At 39.5% G+C, this 19,834-nt stretch overlaps 1 protein-coding gene across 6 annotated transcripts in view; it reads left to right on the top strand.

Annotated features, from left to right (window-relative positions):
• Position 1: 1 nt before the first annotated feature.
• relch (RAB11 binding and LisH domain, coiled-coil and HEAT repeat containing) overlaps positions 2 to 19,834 on the top strand; it is a 59,212-nt gene continuing 39,379 nt past the window's right edge. For 2 of the 6 annotated variants that reach the window (XM_053612213.1, XM_053612214.1), the window contains exons 1-6: positions 30 to 1,884; positions 12,163 to 12,252; positions 16,446 to 16,517; positions 16,658 to 16,713; positions 16,846 to 16,959; positions 17,507 to 17,698. In XM_053612213.1, the coding sequence (XP_053468188.1) occupies positions 1,200 to 1,884; positions 12,163 to 12,252; positions 16,446 to 16,517; positions 16,658 to 16,713; positions 16,846 to 16,959; positions 17,507 to 17,698 (1,209 nt within the window). In that variant the 5' untranslated portion in view covers positions 30 to 1,199. Of the gene's footprint in view, positions 1,885 to 12,162; positions 12,253 to 16,445; positions 16,518 to 16,657; positions 16,714 to 16,845; positions 16,960 to 17,506; positions 17,699 to 19,834 lie in introns of all 6 variants that reach the window. The other 4 variants (XM_053612216.1, XM_053612217.1, XM_053612215.1 and 1 more) reach the window with 4 other exon arrangements.

The raw sequence follows: 19,834 nt of genomic DNA on the forward strand, positions 1-19,834 counted from the left end.
GCGTAAACACGTCCTGGTTACACTGTTTATGTAAAGGAATAAAAGATGTTGAAGTATTATTGGGAAAAATAATCAACAGAGTTACTGTTACCACGCAAAGTCATTAAAATGACATCATATTAGCGCCAGGACGTCAATATAATATAAACCCGTGATTTATCTTACAGTTGGCGTTGCTGTTTTAGAAAACTAATACAGAAATTACCTTCTGACCAATCAGATTCACAAATTCAACACCTTTGTCTGTGGTATAAGATAAATTATTAGATTTTTTTTATCATCGCTAATGCAGTAGTCACAACAACAATCAAATACACTGCTTAGCGCACCTCTGTTTTCTATTTAATTTGATACCGAGAAGACTAGTCAGCTTCTAAAATTTGAAACTTTTCATTTGAAAAATCCTTTCCGCTTCTGCTAAAGGATTACTGCAGTATATTAGAGTGGCGCTAGAGGGTGCAATAAGCCACAGTGAATAAAAGTGAACGGCCCTAAACAACTCAATTGCTACCGTTATAAACATGATATATAATGATATCTTTAAAAATACTTAATTATCTAATATCTATAAATAATACACACATATGAAAAGGCTTTTAAAAGAAAGACAAAAATGTGCGTATTATATTTGCAATAGTGATTCAATGACAATCTGATAAGGTATAGCATATCTGGTAAACGCTGGGAAAGGTACGTCACTTCCGGTACAGATGGAAGTCGTCTAATTCTTACAACCGAGGCAGGTGTTGCCCTATATTTTTTCCCTACCAGTATTCCGGTAAATCCCGCCTCCTTCTTTATGATTGGTTAGTAATTCACACGTACTATTCTTCCACCGATTGGACAGCGAACTTGTTATTAAAGTAAAACAACTGAGATAACAGTACCGTACCTGGACCAAATTTGATATATTTATTATATCATCTAATTTTAGGGTTTGTAAATAGGTCATTTACGGGCTTTGTCCTCACATTCAAACTATGGTGTTAGTCCAAATTAAACTAATCATACGTTGTGACGCAGAGTAAAATTACTAATACATTATTCTAAACGTTACGAAAGTATATCCGTATGATTTTATTTGGCTGATAATTGAACTGGCTTTACAGTCGAATCGGACCAGTCAATATGGCGGACGCGTCACTAATAATACAGCATCTCATCTCAACGTCCAACCAGCGGGATGTCCAATCAGCGGGATGTCCAATCAGCGGGCTTCTTTGAGTATGACTTATACGACCAATCCTAGAGGAGGAGGCGGGATATGTCGGAATACGGGTGGGACACAAATTCCGACAGCGGTGTTGCTGTTGAAATGCTATTCAGCCGAGCGGATCTCTGAAACTGTCACCGATCAGAACCGAACTCGCTGCCGTTCAGTCCATCAGCCGGCGCGGCGGCTCACGTCCTCTCCTGGAATCCTAAAAAAAAAAATTAAAAAAATGGCGGCGGACAGCGTCAACCCGTTTAACGCGAGCGACTCGGAGGAGGAAACGGAGCGGCGGAGACGCGACGGCGGTGACAGCGAGCAGCGCAGCCCGAGTGATGAGGCGCAAGGCCGGAGCCCCGGGCCCTTCTCCCCTCCGCCCACTGGCGCGGATCCCGGCTCGCTTTTATTATCAAGCATACGGACAAGTGCGGCCCCCGGGGCGGGCTGTGGAGCTGAGCCCCCGCGGGTGTCCGTGGACGCGATCGCGGCGCAGCTCCTCCGAGATCAGTACATCCTCACGGCCTTGGAGCTGCACACTGAGCTGCTGGAGGCCGGCAGGGAGCTGCCCAGGCTCCGCGATTACTTCTCCAACCCGGGCAACTTCGAGCGGCAGAGCGCCACACCACCCGCCTGTAAGGAGCAGGGACTCGGGCTCGGTGCTGCAGGAGCTCTGAGTAAGTCTCACACCTCGGTCTGGCCTCGTTTACTCACTTACATCAGAAATGTCAGTTCCTGAATCCCAAAAATCTTCCTGTTCCACATGGAGCAGACTTCTCATAGTGCAGGGATCATCATTATACCCTATGTAGTGTATACAACAGTATAGAAAATATTACATACTCTGTACACTTAGTAGGATATAGGCTTAGGTATAAGACTATATATGTATATATAAGCTGTCAGAGTCAGATCTAGTGCACTTGTACTGGGAGGACAGAAACATATCCCAAATTGGACATTACCTTTATAGTGCTCTAAAAAGGATTCAAAAGCTGACTCTCAAACGTTTTCTTTAGGTATTATGTAGACATCCCAAATGGCTTGCTACTGGCCATATAAAATGTCCTTATGATTGTTTTCTGTAAGTCCTGGGGCACTTAATTAGGTATAAGTGCCAGTCCTGTGTGTGAGACAAATCCCAGTGTAGTACATATATGTAGTGCACTACAAAGTGTGGACGAGCTGTCATTTCATATCATATAAAGTGTGCTTTTTGATTGTTTTCTGTACGTCCTAGAGCACTAAATCAGGTGTAAGTGTCACTCCTGTCTAGTGCACTTTTATGAGTGGTATTAGTGAGACAAATCCCGAATGGCTTCTAATTGGACTTCAGGTAAATATAGTGCACTACATAGGGTGCCTCTGCTATTATTTCACATAGTGTAGTGCACTAATGAAATGTTTTCGAACATGGACTCGCAAATGATTACCTAGAAGAGTCCACTAGTGTAAGAATCATTGTTTGCTCTTATCTAGTGCACTTGTATAGGGATTTGGGACAGGCCATGTAGTACATACACCGTATAGTGCACTACAGAGAGTGTACGAGCTCTTGTTTCATACACCGTGTAGGGTAAAAGGAATTAAACCTGTACTGGTTTACTATAAGTCCTAGGGCACTACATGGATGTATGATTCTAGTCCACTTAAACAAGGGAGTAATGAAGGAGACAAATCCCACATGGCTTCCTGCTGGCAATAGTGTGCATATAGTGCACTACGTAGGGCGCAGGAGTCGTTATTTCTAGGGATGCACAGAATGTTCAGCAACCGAAATTATTCGGCCGAAAATAGCAAAAAAAAAAAAAGCATTTTCGGTGTTCGGCCGAACAAATTTGACCAAACAATAACGTGTTTGATGACGCGACCAAATAGCCTAGCAACCAGAGTGAGACGGGCGAATGTCACGACCTCGATGAGGGGGTGCGCGCATGCACGAGCTACGTGCTCTTCGGATGTTTACTGTGGACACGTGCGTTTGTTTTGTTTCTGTTCCGGAGTATTCTGTCACGTCGCGAGACGTAAGGGAGTAGAGTACGGGAGAAGGTAAAGACGTATTTATTTAAGGGCAGGCAGACAAAATCAAAATCGTAATCCAAAAAACGTAGTCAAGACCGGCAAAGGGTCGGGCGATCGGCAAACAGGCATAAACGGGGCAAAGCAGGAATCAAAGTCGTGGTCACAGAAAACAGAGTCAAAACACAAAACAAGAATCAGGAACTAGTACTATGGACTGGGAGCGGAGAAACCAGCAGGGACTAAATGAACTAATCTATAGTTTAAACTAACTAAATCTATCATGGAACATAACATTAACTACGTATCTAACTATACTATATCTACTCTAATACTCCGTGAGGTGTACAGGGACGCAAGCGGTATATATCCCCAATATAATCAGCCGTATAGAACCCAATAGAACCATTTTTTGCATTCTTGTCAATGCACCTTATAATGCACTTTTTTGTTGTAGGCTACAGAGTGTTCCATTCTTTCAGCAGTCAGTTATAGGCCTAACATTGGCTATTCAAGGGGGGCTCAAAGATGACCACATCAAAATATTTTTATTTTACTAATATATTTATTTAAAGTTATATTGTGCCTTGTTGGTAGCCTATGCCTGCTGGAATGAAAAAAAAATGGTCAGTGTTAAATAAATATTTTGAAATTGTAGTTTTTGTAATTAATTTTTTTCTTTGAAAAGCAAGACAAAATAGTAAAAAGCACATTTTGACTATTTAATTTATGCAGTGGTGAAAAAAATGGCAAAATAAATGGAAAAAACGTGTTCGGTATTCGGCCTTCGGCCAAGTTTTTCTTTATATTCGGTTTCAGCCAAGAATTTTCATTTCGGTGCATCCCTAGTTATTTCATTCCCTTTATCGTTCAGAGTCAAAAGCTGAATCGCAAAGGTTTTCCTATAAGACGTCTGGGGCACTACATAGGGTGTAGAAGATCGTTTTCACTCCCAAATAGCTTTTTATTGGCCACATAGTGCACTTCGTAGGGTGCAGGAGCTATTCATTTATAAAAGGAGGTGAAGGATGAATCTCAGATTTTTCCATATGAGGTATATTGGGGTGCAAAGGTTATTATTTTATACCCTGTACAGATCAGTTATATATGCAGTAGAGAGCTGAGTTGGATTTATAATGCACTACATAGGGTATAAAAGCTGTTATTTGCTACCAGATCCTTATCGTGCACTACATAGGGTGCAGAAGCCCTTGTTTCACACCGAATGTAGGAATCTTTATAAAAGAAGATGAGAGCTGAATCTCCTTTTAGGTTGTGTTTCATGTGTATGTATTGCTGATGATCACTGTGGAGTTTTCCCCTCACTGATCCCAGCCATGCAGGTGCTGGATAAAAAGAAAAAGAAAAACGGGGCTGGTCACGTGATCGGTACGTAACGATGTGCGATGAAAGATTTGCAGTTTGTGTGTATGTGTGGGATGTAATTGTGAGCTGTCTTTCCTAGTTGCTGTCATTCTTCCTGCTGAGACGTGTGTGTGTGTGTGTGTGTGTGTGTGTGTTTATTCCTGATGGCGTGTCCTTCTCTGACTCTTGTTTACTTTTCACAGCATGACTTTTGATTATTTCCACTTGCATCTACTGTTACTGAGTTCTTGTCAAGGTTATGCATGTGATTGGAGTGTTTGACCCACAGCATACTTCAGTACAGGTGTAAGATAACAGTGCACAGGGCTGTGGTTCAGGTTTCCTCGAATGCTGTGAAAATACTTGTTCGATTAAAGCGTTTCCCAGTAAAGACAGTGATAATCGGGGTTTAAGTGACTTAGCAGTCGTTACAAATTGTGTGACGCTATAGAATACTGTGTCTTTCTGTAATATAATAAAATGATGCCAATCATTCCCTCGTATGCTGGGAAAGCGTGTGTGTGTGTGTGTGTGTGTGTGTGTGTGTGTGTGTGTGAGATCAGTTGAATCGCTCTGTGAGCTTTCTAGCGTTTAAAAAAAAAAAAAAAAAACCCCACAAAATTAATTACATCATAAAATCTCTACTATTCCTTACTGTTCTGGTGGTTTCTAGGAAGTGACCTCATCAGCCGGTGACATCGCTGTTCCTGCAGGAGAAGGAAACGAGATGCAAATAAATCATGCGCTGCTTGTCACAAATTTTTTGAGTCTGCCACCCAAATGACTCTACATAAAGTGGACATATAGTGCATGACATCGTGTGCTCCTCTGTGTGGTGTGCTACATGGTTTTTAGGCCTCAGCTGTGTCAGCGGTGTTACACTATATTACACACTGTCAGCTGTATTACACTGTGTTACACTGTCACTGCGTCAGCATAGTTACGTTGTGTCTACTGTGTTATAGCTTGTCTTTCATGTTACACTGTGTGTACAGTAGGTTGAGGTAGGCCTATACAGTGTGATCGGTTTGACACCGTGTAAGTGCTGTTTCATTGTGTGAGTGATTTAAAACTGTCGGCTGTGTTACACTGTCGCGGTGTTACACTATGTAAGTGCTGTTAAACTGTCGCCTGTGTTATGCTTTGTTGGCTGTGTTACACTGTCAGTGCTGTTAAACTGGCGGCTGTGTTACACTGTTAGTGCTGTTAAACTGGCGGCTGTGTTACACTGTCAGTGCTGTTAAACTGGCGGCTGTGTTACTCTGTGTAAGTGCTGTTAAACTGGCGGCTGTGTTACACTGTCAGTGCTGTTAAACTGGCGGCTGTGTTACACTGTCAGTGCTGTTAAACTGGCGGCTGTGTTACACTGGGTAAGTGCTGTTAAACTGGCGGCTGTGTTACACTGTGTAAGTGCTGTTAAACTGGCGGCTGTGTTACTGTGTAAGTGCTGTTAAACTGGCGGCTGTGTTACACTGTCAGTGCTGTTAAACTGGCGGCTGTGTTACACTGTCTAAGTGCTGTTAAACTGGCGGCTGTGTTACACTGGGTAAGTGCTGTTAAACTGGCGGCTGTGTTACACTGTCAGTGCTGTTAAACTGGCAGCTGTGTTACACTGTGTAAGTGCTGTTAAACTGGCGGCTGTGTTACACTGTTGGCGGTGTTGAACTCTTCCAACGCTATTAAACTGTAAGTGGTGTTACGCTGTGTTGGCGGTGTTACGCTGTGTCAGTGCTATTAAACTGTCAGCGTTGTGTTACACTGTGTCGGCAGTATTACACTGTGCCAACGCTATTAAACTGTCAGCGGTGTTGCAATGTCAGCATTGTTACACTGTGTCAGCGTTGTGTTACACTGTGTCAGCGTTGTGTTACACTGTGTCAGCGTTGTGTTGCACTGTGTCAGCATTGTTAAACTGTCAGTTGTGTTACACTGTGTCACTAGTATAAGCTGCTCAAATGACTCCACACTGGACATAAAGTGCACTGCTTAGACTACATCTTCTCAGCTATGCTACTTTTTAACAAGCGTTAGCTGCACAAATGGCATCCTGTTGTGCATATAGTGCATGGCAGAGTATAGTCCTCTTGACTGGGTTGCTAGCTAAGAGGACTATATACATTTTTTTAATACATCATGACATGTCTTCTAGGCTGTTACTAGCATTAGATGCCCAAGTGATTCCTCATTTGGGCTTATGATTCAGTACAAAGATGGTTTTCTCGACTATGAGCATTGTCATAAGCATTATCTGGCTCTGTCCGTACTGGACATATAGTGCACCACAAAATTGTGTTGTTATCTTATCAAGTAGCATTAGCTGGTCAAATAACTTCCCATCGAACATATAGGCTAGTTCACCACCATAGGTTGTCTTCTCAGCTTTACTACCCGTCACTACTGTTAGCTGTGCACTACTACAGCTGGTACAGCTGGACTGCACCACCAATCTGTTATGGGGCCAGAGTGGCCGAATATTTGCTCTTCTAATTTGCCCTGTGTGTGCTTTGTGCACTGAAGCCAGGATCTTTTCACTTTTATTGTTACTAACGCATGCCATCTTCCTGTGAGGCTGACATCCTGCTAAGGAGGAGCAGATGGCTTGCACTCGCAGCCGCACTTCTTTTGTGTGGAGGAAATATCTGCCAAAATGTCACTTAGAGTTGGAAAGGTTTTTAAAAATGAACAATACAATAATTGTAGAATAAATGTAGATAAATAATTGCTTTTGCCATGAGAAGTGTATCTGCTGAACAAATGTGGATTTGTTACATATATTTCTGAATCACGTTAGATGTGATTAGGCTAGGATCTAAACCCGTTGCCTTGCTTTTGATAACAGAGTCAGCTAAATGACACTACTGACTGTACTATTAAGTAAAAGCCTTAATAGTAGCTAGCTAAAGTACCTAACTACCTTACCTTATCTAACTATCTGCTTATTATGCAGTTAAAGATCTGAACATGAATGATTTTTGTTTTCTCAAGAAATTTCACACAACTTGTATGTTGTATCACGATTTACGGTTCCTGAAAGTCATCACTAGTCACTGTGATTGCATAGCATCCTAACAAATAAACACTGTATAACAAATAAACACTGATCTCCTAAATACTAAAACTACAGTTTTGTCTTCTAAATACCCGTAAGTAATGTTCACCTAACTGGGTCTAATTTCTTAAAGAATGCTTTTGAAAAAACAAGCTAGTTCTAGTTATCACTTGTATTATAATGGCTATAAACTGTCATTCTTTCACCAGCCTCTCCTAAGAAAAAAGTTAATAAGATACAATTACAAACTACAGAAACTATTACAAAGAGCTGAAACTGGAGACTCCTTCGAAAAACCTCACCATGTAAACAATTAGTGTTTTAATCCTGTTATCTCCTTTAAAATAAATAAATAAATTTTATATATATATATATATATAAAATTATATGTCACAATATACTAAAATATGACACATTTAATTCCACTTTAGCAGATAAAGGACAGAGATGTTCGTTTGACAAACAGGTTAAAATCTTCAGTAATATTAGATGGGGATTTGCAGCTCGGCTGAACGAATGCTGGGAGCATAATGTGTGTCCTAATTGGATCATTTGTGCAGAGCATCTGTGTGTTAGTCATCAAAGCAGGCTCGTCTCTTCTTGCGTTCTCCCCTCCTCCTGCTCTTTCACGGCTGAATCGTACCATGTTGAATGGCACACGCACACATGGTCACACATAGTCAGGAGCAAAATTTTCAGCCCTCTATGTTGGTTAATGAGCTTTTACGGTCATCTTGGCAGAGGTCCACCTGTGGGACTGATGGAGATTTGGATTCTGGGTGTCGTAGTCTTCTGGGTTGTTCAGTCAGTGTAGTACTGGTTCAGGTTTTCTTTCTCAGCTTTGGATGTGGGTGATATGACACAAATATCTAATCACGATACATGCAGACATTTTATTTTAATTTTTTATGATACTTGCTCATGTGTATCGCAATACAGTATATGGTTTGCTAACCAAATGGCAGTAAAACAGTAATGTTACAAAAAAACAACAACTTTTATGTCTATGAATAGAAATTATTATTATTATTATTATTATTATTATTATTTTAATGGAATTTTAATAAATTCTAACATGAAATCAGCTGTTTCCAATCCACTGCTATTTAAATTTGTTTTTATAGGATCCTGCAATATGACAGAAAAGTGTATTTTGGCATAAGGTATCACGATATCAGTATTATTGTGTAACTATTGTCATGTTGCCAAGCCCTAGTGCATCCTTAATTTGTACAAGTGACTTACAATTATGACTCACACCTGCTTTCTTACCCAACTTAAACTAATGTGTGGTATAAAGGTCCTTTATTTCTTTTACACTGCTAACACTGTTGTTACATCGAGCATAAGCAAAGCTGTTAGTGTTTTCTCATTAGTTGGTACATTTATCAGCTGTTTATGAATTTGACCCAGACCTGAATGGCAAATTAAAGGACATAATTCGCCCATTTCACACACGTTACCTTGTATCTGGAAGTGATTTACGCGTATTGCGTTTTACTTCACAGTCCTATCTTCGATTTTCTTCCTTGTGTCCCTGAACTGCTAAAGTCACCACATCACTCAGTGGCCAAATTCAGATAGGAAGTGTCAGACTATGTGTATTCGTGATATGCCACTTTTGCCACTGACATGATCTTGTTTTGACTTTAAAATGAGTTCAGTTTATCAGTGGAATGTTCAGTGGAATGTTTCAGGGATGGATGTTAGCTAAAGAAATAGCCTAAAATCTAATAATGCTAGGTGACAATCTAGCTACCTTCAGAACTAAATACCAAATAGCAAGACTGTTATGGTAACTGTGATAACCATTGGAAGACATATGCTTAAATATTCATATTATTCACTGTAAATATTAGCCAGCTAGATAACCCGAGCTAGCCTGATAGGATTTCTGAGAGAAATTTTAAGCCATATTTTTAAATGCTTCAGGTATTCACTATAAATGTTTGCCAACTAGATATCCCGAGCTAGCCTGACAGGATTTGTGAGAGAAATTTTAAGCCATATTTTTAAATGCTTCAGTCATTCACTGTAAATGTTAGCCAGCTAGATAACCCGATCCAGCTTGACAGGATTTGTGAGAGAAATTTTAAGCCATATTTTTAAATGCTCCAGTTATTCACTATAAATGTTAGCCAGCTAAATAATCTGAGCTAGCCTGACAGGATTTCTGAGAGAAATTTGTATGTATAACATTCATAAATGTTCCTAATCTTTATTGATGGTCAACAGGATAACGTAAACTAACCTGACAGTAACTGTGAAAGGACAAGTTATATTCATAAATGTTTATAATAGTCACTGCTGATGCTATCTAGCTGGCCGTAATAAGCTAACTTGACAGGGCATTTTAGAAAATGTTTTGAATGCAATCATAAAACTATGTCTACTCAGAAATGCTTGATGTGGCCTCGTTCATATATCAAAGTGAAAATTTTATTAGCCAGTTATTTAACATGAGTAAACCTGACAGGAAGTCTGACCAAAAGCTAAAGGAAGTACACTCTTGGTTGTTCATTTTTGATAATTGGAGCTTAACAGTTGAAATGTATAGGTCAGTCACTATTTTCATATGTAACGTTCAAATATAGCAGGAACAAGGCTACGTCAGTCACTGTCTGAATAAAGCCCAGTTTCAAGAGATTTCATGATGTTGTATTATTTCCATAATACTGTATACAACTGTTTCTCTTCTCATAAAAGATGCACAAGAGGACAAGAGGCATGACACAGTGGAAGCTTGTGCACCTATTATGGTTTTGAAATGTTTAATTTTGTTTTAAAAATCTCATACAATAGATTTACATGCATCTAAGGTAAAAAAAAAAAAAAAAAAACACTTTAATGTGCTCATAATTTAACCCCCCCTCTGGCCAAGTGTCACAAACGACTCGTTAAATGATCCGTTCTAAAGGATTCATTCTAAACTCCTCCTTTAAGAGAGCATACTCTAATCTGATTGGTCAGATGTCCCAGTCTGTTGTGATTGGTCTACCGCTGTCAACGAGCAGCCTATGAATACCAGAGGGTTTTTTTTTTTTTGTTACAAACCTACGTAGGTTTGTACAGGAAGTAAAGTCTGGAATCACTAATGACTCGTTTCAGCTGTTCAGAATCGGTTCCTTTTTTCGGGAGTCGATAACTCTGTTTGTCGTGCGCTTTGACTTTTGAAACTTTGCAGACTTTTTACATTCACAAACAGCTCTATAACACGCTACATTAAATGAAATATTTGAGAAAACATAATAGGTGCACTTTAACATGAGTTTTGAATTCATATTTTCATATGAACTGAACTTTTGTGAACGACCAGGCTAAACAGGAGGTATAGTGACAGTTACTCTCCACAAAAGCTAAAATAACTTTGCGAACCACTGGTTTATAGTATCCTGTATATCTATCTGTCATTTGTAATGTTTGATATAGATTAGTGGAAATGTTCATGTTTTCAGTAGCGCAAGTAGATGACTAAGCCAGGGATGTGTCTCAAATGGTATATGTCATGTACTTTTATTTTGAGTAGTGTGTTCACACTGAGATATTTCCTGAGTTGTGAAGTACTATTAACACCAGGATAACATACTTAAACCGCTGGAAATTGAAATGTGGATGCTTTTTGCATTCAGTCATATCAGATATTATCTTGTATATCTGAATATAATATTGGATGTTTTGGGTTTTAATACCTGTGCCTGTTCTGACACATGGAAGCTATTCTGCGCTATTCAGTGTATAATGTAATATGCTATTGAGATGCTGATTAGGTCAGTATCCAAACTCTACTCTACTGTTTAATACAATGATATGTAGGTTTTAGATTTTGGCAGTAGTGCATTACAATAACACCCAGAGACAGAATTGCATGGTGCTACTAGCTGATATGCCAGCTAATACTGCTATTCAGGTCACACCTACACATAGATTTGCCAACACTACGATACTAAGGCAACAACTCTTCCTTATCACTGCTGTGGTAAATTCAGTAGTGTGTGCATTTATGTCCACTTTCATAATCAGAGTCCATCTCATTTCGTTTCATTTCTTTCCCCAATGGAAGTCTGTTTCACCCAAAATAATTTTCTGTAAATATCTGCCTCATATCGCATCCACTTCACTGGTAATGTCACACAGACATATTGTTATGGATTAGGACACACACTTAGCACACTTACTGAAATCTTATCTTATTTGGCACAACTTGGCATCCTTTGCACTCCTAAATGTGTTATCTGAAGCAATTATATAAATATATGAGGTATATAGTTTTTATTTATGGAACATATTTTGGGTGGGATCGACGTTCCTTACTTCTTAGCTACGTTAGTCACGTAGCTATATTGGAGAACTAAAGAAGCAAACACAGGACAGCAAATATATATATTTTTGTTGACTGACTACATTTGGCATAAGGGCTAAATTATGTTCGATGAATTGTTTTTAGATTATGAACGTAGATGACGACATTTAGACTGGAGGAGTGAGAGAGATGCTGATGTAACTGATTTTTCCTTCTTTGCAGATCGGGCTGGCAGCATCAGCACGCTGGACTCGTTGGATTTCACGCGGTACTCGGACGACGGGAACAGGGAGTCGGACGACAGGGTGGCGGGTAAGTGTAGTGCGTAAGGGAACAAGTGCAATAGGGCAGTACACACTGTGCTCATCATAAGCCATCAAAAGATGGCTCAAGGGTTGTTCATCATCCAGAAATGTCAACCCTGGCAAACCTTTTTAAGATATTTACTGTTTTTTCTTTTATTCGGAGTTGTCCATGAAGTCCGCATCCGATATTACTGTTACAGTCACTTTAAAACATCTTTGCAAGACCTTCAGGGAACATTAGTGCTTCTCCGTTCTTGGTCACAGCAGCGTCCACGTGGTGCTCAGTTGTTCTGAATGATGATGAGGCCGACAGCGGCGTGCTTCACTGAACGCTTTCAGCTCGAGCCTCATTCAGCACAATGTACTCATTCTTTGAAGATGATGAGCAGGCCGAACCCATGGAGGGGCCAAAAATTCCAATGAAAACGTTTTAATAAGATAATTAAATTCACAGATTATTGCTCGAGCAACACTTTTACTGGTTAGGTTCCTCTTTCTATGGGTGACGTGTTTAACTTGTAATCTACCAGGTAATAATGAAGCCAATTTTATATTCTCGCGCTCTCCATATTAGGCAAAAAATATCGTATTGTTATAATAGATGAAGGCGCTTTTACGGTAATCAGTATCTATTACAATATTCGTTTTCTTGTAACAGAACGAATAGTCATAATAATAACCACCTAAATATGTGTATGAAGCATTTGTTTGTGCAGTCTAGCGATTTTTATATAATAACCATGACAGGCTTAGGTATACAGTGGGAGGAAATATGGAGCCTCCAGGATCGCTTCAGTTCACTACACATAGTGCAAATCTTGCGTAAGACCAGAGCAATGTACAAAAACTACAGCTTCACTAGAACGATCGGACAACTCGATACAGCAAATACACACCGAACGATGTGCTGTTATTGAGCTCTGTGCTGTTATAATTAATCCTGCTTCTTATTTTGGTTTTTATCAGCAGTTTATAACTCTTGCTCTGCCTTGCAGTTGTTCTTTAACAAACACTTGGCTAGTTTTTGCTGTGCTTTTTCTTAATTAAGGTCTTGATTAAAAGGCCAAGGATTACAACTGAGCCAGACTGACATATGCTTGATTTATGAGAAAATGTTCTCCAATGGCACAGTAACGAATCTGATCAGGACATGAGGCCTGATAGGGGTGCAGCAGAAACGTACTGAGATGGAGGGCGACTTGTGAGCTTTGTCTCAGTATTATTTAGTATTTCTATACACACTTTTTTTTTTTTTTCCACATCCCAGAGCGAGTATTCTATTGTATTGTATAAGCAGATCCAATTTTAGAGTGTTGTTTAAATAATTGTTAATTATTCTTTAAATGTGGCCTATTTTTTTATGATTCGACCAAAACTCTAATTTTCATACTTACTGTATAGCAAATAACAATTGTATATTTTTCCTAGTAAAAATTGTGTACGTAGAACTCTAGTTTGTCATCGCTAAGTCGAGGGATTTAGGAACCTTGCAGCAGAGAAAGCCTGTCTATTGTCAAAGTCACGATTGGACACTTACAGCCAATTTTCCTAATCTAACAGCCCTGGCTGTCTGACCTGGGGTTTTCTGGCTTTCTGATGAGTCCCAACACCAGTTTTTGTCCCCCCCCCCTCCCCCTCCTTGCTGTGTTGAACCATCCAGACTTGCCACTTATTTTTGCTTGCTTTTAAGTTTTGCCATTCGTTCAGTCTGCATCCTGTGCTCTACTGATCTGCAGAGGAATTCTTCCTGGTCCTAGTCGTATTTCTCTCTCTCTCTCTCGTCCACACAGCTCCAGCCCATCTAGCTTTTGTAATAGGTTCTTTAGTACAATCTTGAAGTAAGTACTGGTTTGAGGAAGCTTTAGCTGTAGCATTTAATCCAGGCCTTGGGCGTTCTCTGCAGATCTCCAGTGCACAGGTATGCCAAGTGTCTTCTCCCCTTCATGCTTCTTCTCCCAGTGCTTTTTCTCAGAAAAGGCTGCTGTAGCAAGATTGCTGCAGGCTCCGGCAGATCTTACATATCATATTGGGAAAATGTTCGATGCTACGTTGCTTATAATTAAATGCACGGTATTGATAGATGTGTACTATAGGAGTTTGAGTCATAGGAAGACCACGTTATTTTTATTTTTTTTTTTTTGGTTTAATTGAACCGTTTAACAAAGCAATGAAAAGTTGGAAGAGTTGACTTTTGTCAATTTGTGCTAGTGTCATGCCCTTCACATACACATTTCCACCGACACGGTGCTGGTGCTGGTGCTGAAACTTTTTTTTTAGGAAGTGACCCAGGTTTTGATTGGATTAAGAGCTGGATTGTTACGTAACCGAATGCGGACGTTTACAAATGAACTGTGTATACAGTAGTGGTCGTGTAGGATTTTACAAGTAGTACTTGTGTCTTTATGGACCATATTTTACTATCCAAAGTTTCCTAAAGTGTAGGGGTCATCAACTGGTGGACTGCAGTTCAGATGAGGTCCTAGTAGAGTATTTCAGAACTGAGTCCTAGAACTGAGAGCTAGAAAATACTGCAGCAGGAAAAATACTGGTCATATTTCAACGAATCTGGGTTTTTTTTAAAACATGAACCGTCATGGGTACTGTAGCAGATCGTCCATTGCAGCTTGTGCAGTGAATCGCTTATAAGGTAGTTCATCAACAAAGGAAAGTTTTCACAGTCTTTAGATTAGATTTAAAAAAAAACTTTTACCCTGAATATCTGATCTGATTTGTGAAGTCACGATGGCTTGTTCGGCTTTTTTTTTTTCTCTGCCGATGTAAACAGAATGTTTAAAGACGATTGGATGGAGGAACTGTTTGTTTGTTATCTGCTTCAATTCAAAACAAGTCCCGCCTCTTCAGCGACTGGGGCTCTAATGAAAAGTGGTCATATGAATAGTCATTACGAATCAAAACGTAACCCAGTCTGTACCGGGTTTCGTGGAGTTCTATTGGGAGGTTTTTTTTTTTGCTGCTGTTTTTTTTTTTTTTTTTTTTTTTTTTTTTTTTTTTTTGCAGAAAACTACTTGAAGTGCTGAAATTGCACTTGCACAAAATTGTCTTTCGCAGTGATATTTGTTGGTAAATGAGACATTTTAGCTGTACTCGTGTTCAACGAACGTGAATCGAAGAGGGCTTTTGGCTTTGGTGTCGTGATGTCACATGACGCGTCTCGGCCCGAATCTGCAGAAAATCTGCAGTAATTCTGAAAAATTGCAAGCTCCTTTGAATATTGAGGAGTTTGCTCGATTTTTGCATTCATTTCTCTGATGGCAAAATCACGAAATCCTGGAGGGACTGGTACCCACTTTGAATTGTCTTATTTATAAACTGATCATTAATGATTAAAAGCTAAGTGTGGTTGCTGTTCAGTTTTGTCAGTTACTTACCTTTTAGTTACAAGCCCTACAACTAGGCTTATTCAACTAAACCTTAACTTTGTTTACGTATTGCAATTGACAGGAATTACACATTTATATATTTTTACAATGCTTTTAGCTTTTTATACAGAGTGTAGCCGCTCTAAGAAAAGTTGCAGTATTCATTTTGTTTACTTTATTTATTTAATTATTTTTTTTGCAGCAGTTGCTTTTAGACCCTCCCTCACAGCACACGTCATAATTTAATGACTTCTGATCTCATTGCTTCTTGGGGAAAGAAACTGGTAGTAGAACCGTGCAGAAAGGTTCCAGCTTAGGCATCAGCACGATTTGGTGGTAAATGGCTACGATGGTGGCGTTCTTATTTCAAAACATCGCTAGGATAGTGGATACAACTATGAAAGTGCTTTTTTTTTGTTTTCTTTTTCTTTTTTCTTCCCATTTGACTTTCTAGTTCTGTAAAAATCCTGGGTCAGACAGCAGATAGCTGAATCATTAAAAATAATATTTATTATAAAAATAAATAAATAAAAAAGTGCTGCGTGTGAAATTTTGCCAGCTGTCCCAGCAATCTCTGCTGCATGCGTTCATTAGATCCATAGTGTGCATGTCCCTGTTTCGGTTCTGCCTGTTTTTTTTCTTACAAATCTTGTATTTTATTTCTTTCTTCATCTGTTTTTCATTGCCATACTTTGTTCTTTTGGTTGTGCCTTTCTCTTGGTTGGATGCTTGTGTGTGTGTGTGTGTGTGTGTGTGTGTGTGTGTGTGTGTGTGTTTGCGTGTGTTTGCGTGTGGTGACCCACCCCCTCCCTCGGCCCAGTTCTGGAGTTTGAATTACGGAAAGCCAAGGAGACCATTCAGGCTCTGCGCACCAACCTGACTCAGGCTGCAGGTGGCGTACTTTACAACTTCTCACACACTTCGGTGCTTACTGCTGTAGGAGCCTGACTCGCTCCTGAGGGCAGTGTGTCCATTCACATGCCAATTGTCTTTCTCTGTCTCTCTCTCTCTCCCTCTCTCTTTCACGCTTAGAGTGTGAAATCCCCTCCCAAGAGCGCAAAAACTTCAAATCCAGTCCTGAAATTCAGGTCAGCCTCTTTTCTGTCAATATTGAAAGGATTAACTTTAAGCCAAATTTTATTACTTTTTGCTTTAAAAAAAAAAAATCCTCAAACCTCACAAGCAATTCAGCACGTCTAACTGATATTTTTCCACTCTAGGAACCCATCCGCCCCCTGGAGAAACGGGCCTTAAATTTTTTAGTGAACGAGTATTTATTAAAAAATGAATACAAGCTGTCATCCATCACCTTCTCTGATGAAAATGATGATCAGGTAATGTTTAGTAAAGCTTATTTATGTATCTAGGCACATGGCAATAGTCTGAAGGGCTTTGCATAAGTATTCACCCCCCCCCCCCCCCCCGAACTATTTGCTGTTTTGTAGTGTTGTAAGATGGACCTGGGTAATATTGATAGCAAAATTATTTACAGATTTTAAAAAAATTAATAAAAAAGTTTAAGTTGTGATTCCGTAAGGATTCATCTTCCGTTACTGTTAAACCTCTAAATTAGTCTTGGTGCCATCACAAGTCACATAGTTGAATGGAGTCGAACTGTGTGTAATGAAAGTGCCATATTAGTTCTGTCTTTTTTTTTTTTTTCAATTATTTTTTAAATTTAATGATCAGGATGTTAAATGTTTAGAATGTTTTATATATATATATATATATATATATATATATATATATATATATATATATATATATATATATACATATACATATACATATATACATAATGTCATAATTTATGCACTCGCAATGTTACTGCAATCTTCATAACATCAAAAGTGTGTGTGTTCCTGTTTGTTGTGTGCGTAGGATTTTGAGTTGTGGGATGACGTGGGTTTGAACATTCCCAAACCTCCTGACCTGCTGCAGCTCTACAGAAACTGCGGCAGCAGCCAACTTTCGCTCCGGGAAACCGTAGACGTAGCTGTGGGCGTGGACGCTGACGACCTCCCAGTAGACTACATTACCCAGGAGCCTGTGCAGAAAAAGGAGACCATACAGGTAGCAATGATGGATTTGTTTTAAGAATCAGATAAGAAGGTGACAAGTTACCAGACTCCTGGTTATTGTACTTTATCCACCGTGAGAACAGGCCAAAATGGTATTTATATTTTTTTTTCATGTTGTTTGAGCTGCACCACACTTACACTCAGGCTATATGAACCAAATGCAGGTAAGAATTCAGTGTTGCTGTTGGTCTCTTGGCAGCCTCCCTGGTAAGTTTTTGTCTTGTCTTTTTGTAAATTTTGGAAGGACGTCCTGTTCTTGGCAGCTATGTCGTAGTGTGCATTTTGTTACAGACGGACATATTAGCTCTGATTAGTTTATGTACTGGAATATATAATCATTTCACTAGGAAGCAAGACAGCAGAAGGAAGACAATCATTCTCTGATAAATAAACCTTGTTCTGGGAATGTTGAGCAAACACGATTATGTTCCAGCAGAATTCAATCACGTACACTGCAAGGATGCCTAACCGTGAGATCTGGAGATCTGCCACACTGCAGTTTAGTTTCAGCTCTAGCCTGACACACCTCGTGTGCGGCTTTTAAAAGTGTGAGGTGATGAATAAGACACCAACTAAATTCATTTTCTCTCCACGTTTCCTGGACATGGAATTGCACTCACTCGGGAGCTAACTGGTTTTTCATGAGTACCACATTTCTTGTGAAAATGCTCCTGTGAACGATTTCCGAATACATTCGTTTATATCCAGCTTGATCAGAGAGGTCCATCGTTTAATATCTTGATGAGAGATTTATATATGAAATTGGAAAAACTGTGCTGAATGCTCATTTTACTATTCAAATCAAAATCGTATTGAAAAAAACAAAACAAGATAAACACATCCATATCTGGCCACTTGCAAGTCTTGCTTCCTGTTAGTTTTCGACAGTTTGAGCATTCTTATTTCTTTTATTACATTAAAGGCACCTATTATGGTTTTGAAACGTGTCTAATTTTGTTTTAAAGGTCTCATGCAATATATTTACATGCATCCGAGGTCAAAAAACCCTTTAATGTGCTCATAATTTAAACTGCAGCATTACCTTTTTCCCCCCAGTGTCACAAACGACTCGTTAAATGATCCGTTCTGAAGGATTCGTTCTAAACTCCTCCTTTCAGAGAGCATACTCTGCTCTGATTGGTCAGACGTCCCAGTCTCTTGTGATTGGTTTACCTCTGTCAGCAATGAAGACCAGAGGCGGGGCTTTTTGTTACAAACCTACGTAGGTTAGTACAGGAAGTAAAGTCTGGAATCACTAACTACTCGTTTCAGCTGTTCAGAATCGGTTCCTTCTTTTGGGAGTCGAAAACTCCGTTTGTCGTGCGCTTTGATTTTTGAAATTTTTTGCAGACTTTTTACATTCACAAACAGCTCTTTAACACGCTCCATGAATGGTAATATTCGAAAAACCATAATAGGTGCACTTTAATGAACTGGGAATCTAATAAAAGGTCGTCGTCATTTAGGCAGCAGTTGATTTGACTGGGAGCCTCGTGGGTACACTTGGAGACTTGGCAATGACTGACATTTGATTAGCGCAGCAATAGTGGATTATATTTCTGTTGAGCGGGTGTTCATCTTATTAAAGAAATATGCTCTCTGGCTATGTTTATGCTAATCAGAGATTATCTAATAAACTGCCCTGGCTATTTTTGACAAAACAGTACCTTCAGGCATGTATGCGACCCATACATGTGTAATTTTATTCAATACGTAATGTATAAATAAATAAATGTGTAAAATGAAGTAAATGTGTACACGGGCATTAACTTTTATTTGAAACAAGTTTCATCCATAAGGCTGTATTGAAATCTGTCTAAGAATGATAACCGGCCACTTTAATAGGGACAGCTGAAGAATGGAAAAAGACGATGTGGTGATGTTTTTCCAATCTTCAGTTGTCCAGTTCGGGTGAGCCCGTGCCGACTAAAGACTCAGATTCCTGTTCTTAGTTGACAGGAGTGGAGCCCGATCTGGTTTCTGCTGTTTTAGGCCATCAGCGTGTTCTGAGATGCTTTTCTGCTTTACCTCTGTGATTGAGTGGTAGAGGGGCAGTGGTGGTTTGGCGGTTAAGGCTCTGGGTTACTGGGAAGCTCGGGGGTTCACGCCCCAGCACAGCCAAGCTGTC

Source organism: Ictalurus furcatus, chromosome 23 (assembly GCF_023375685.1).
Source record: "Ictalurus furcatus strain D&B chromosome 23, Billie_1.0, whole genome shotgun sequence".
Lineage (NCBI taxonomy): Eukaryota > Metazoa > Chordata > Actinopteri > Siluriformes > Ictaluridae > Ictalurus > Ictalurus furcatus.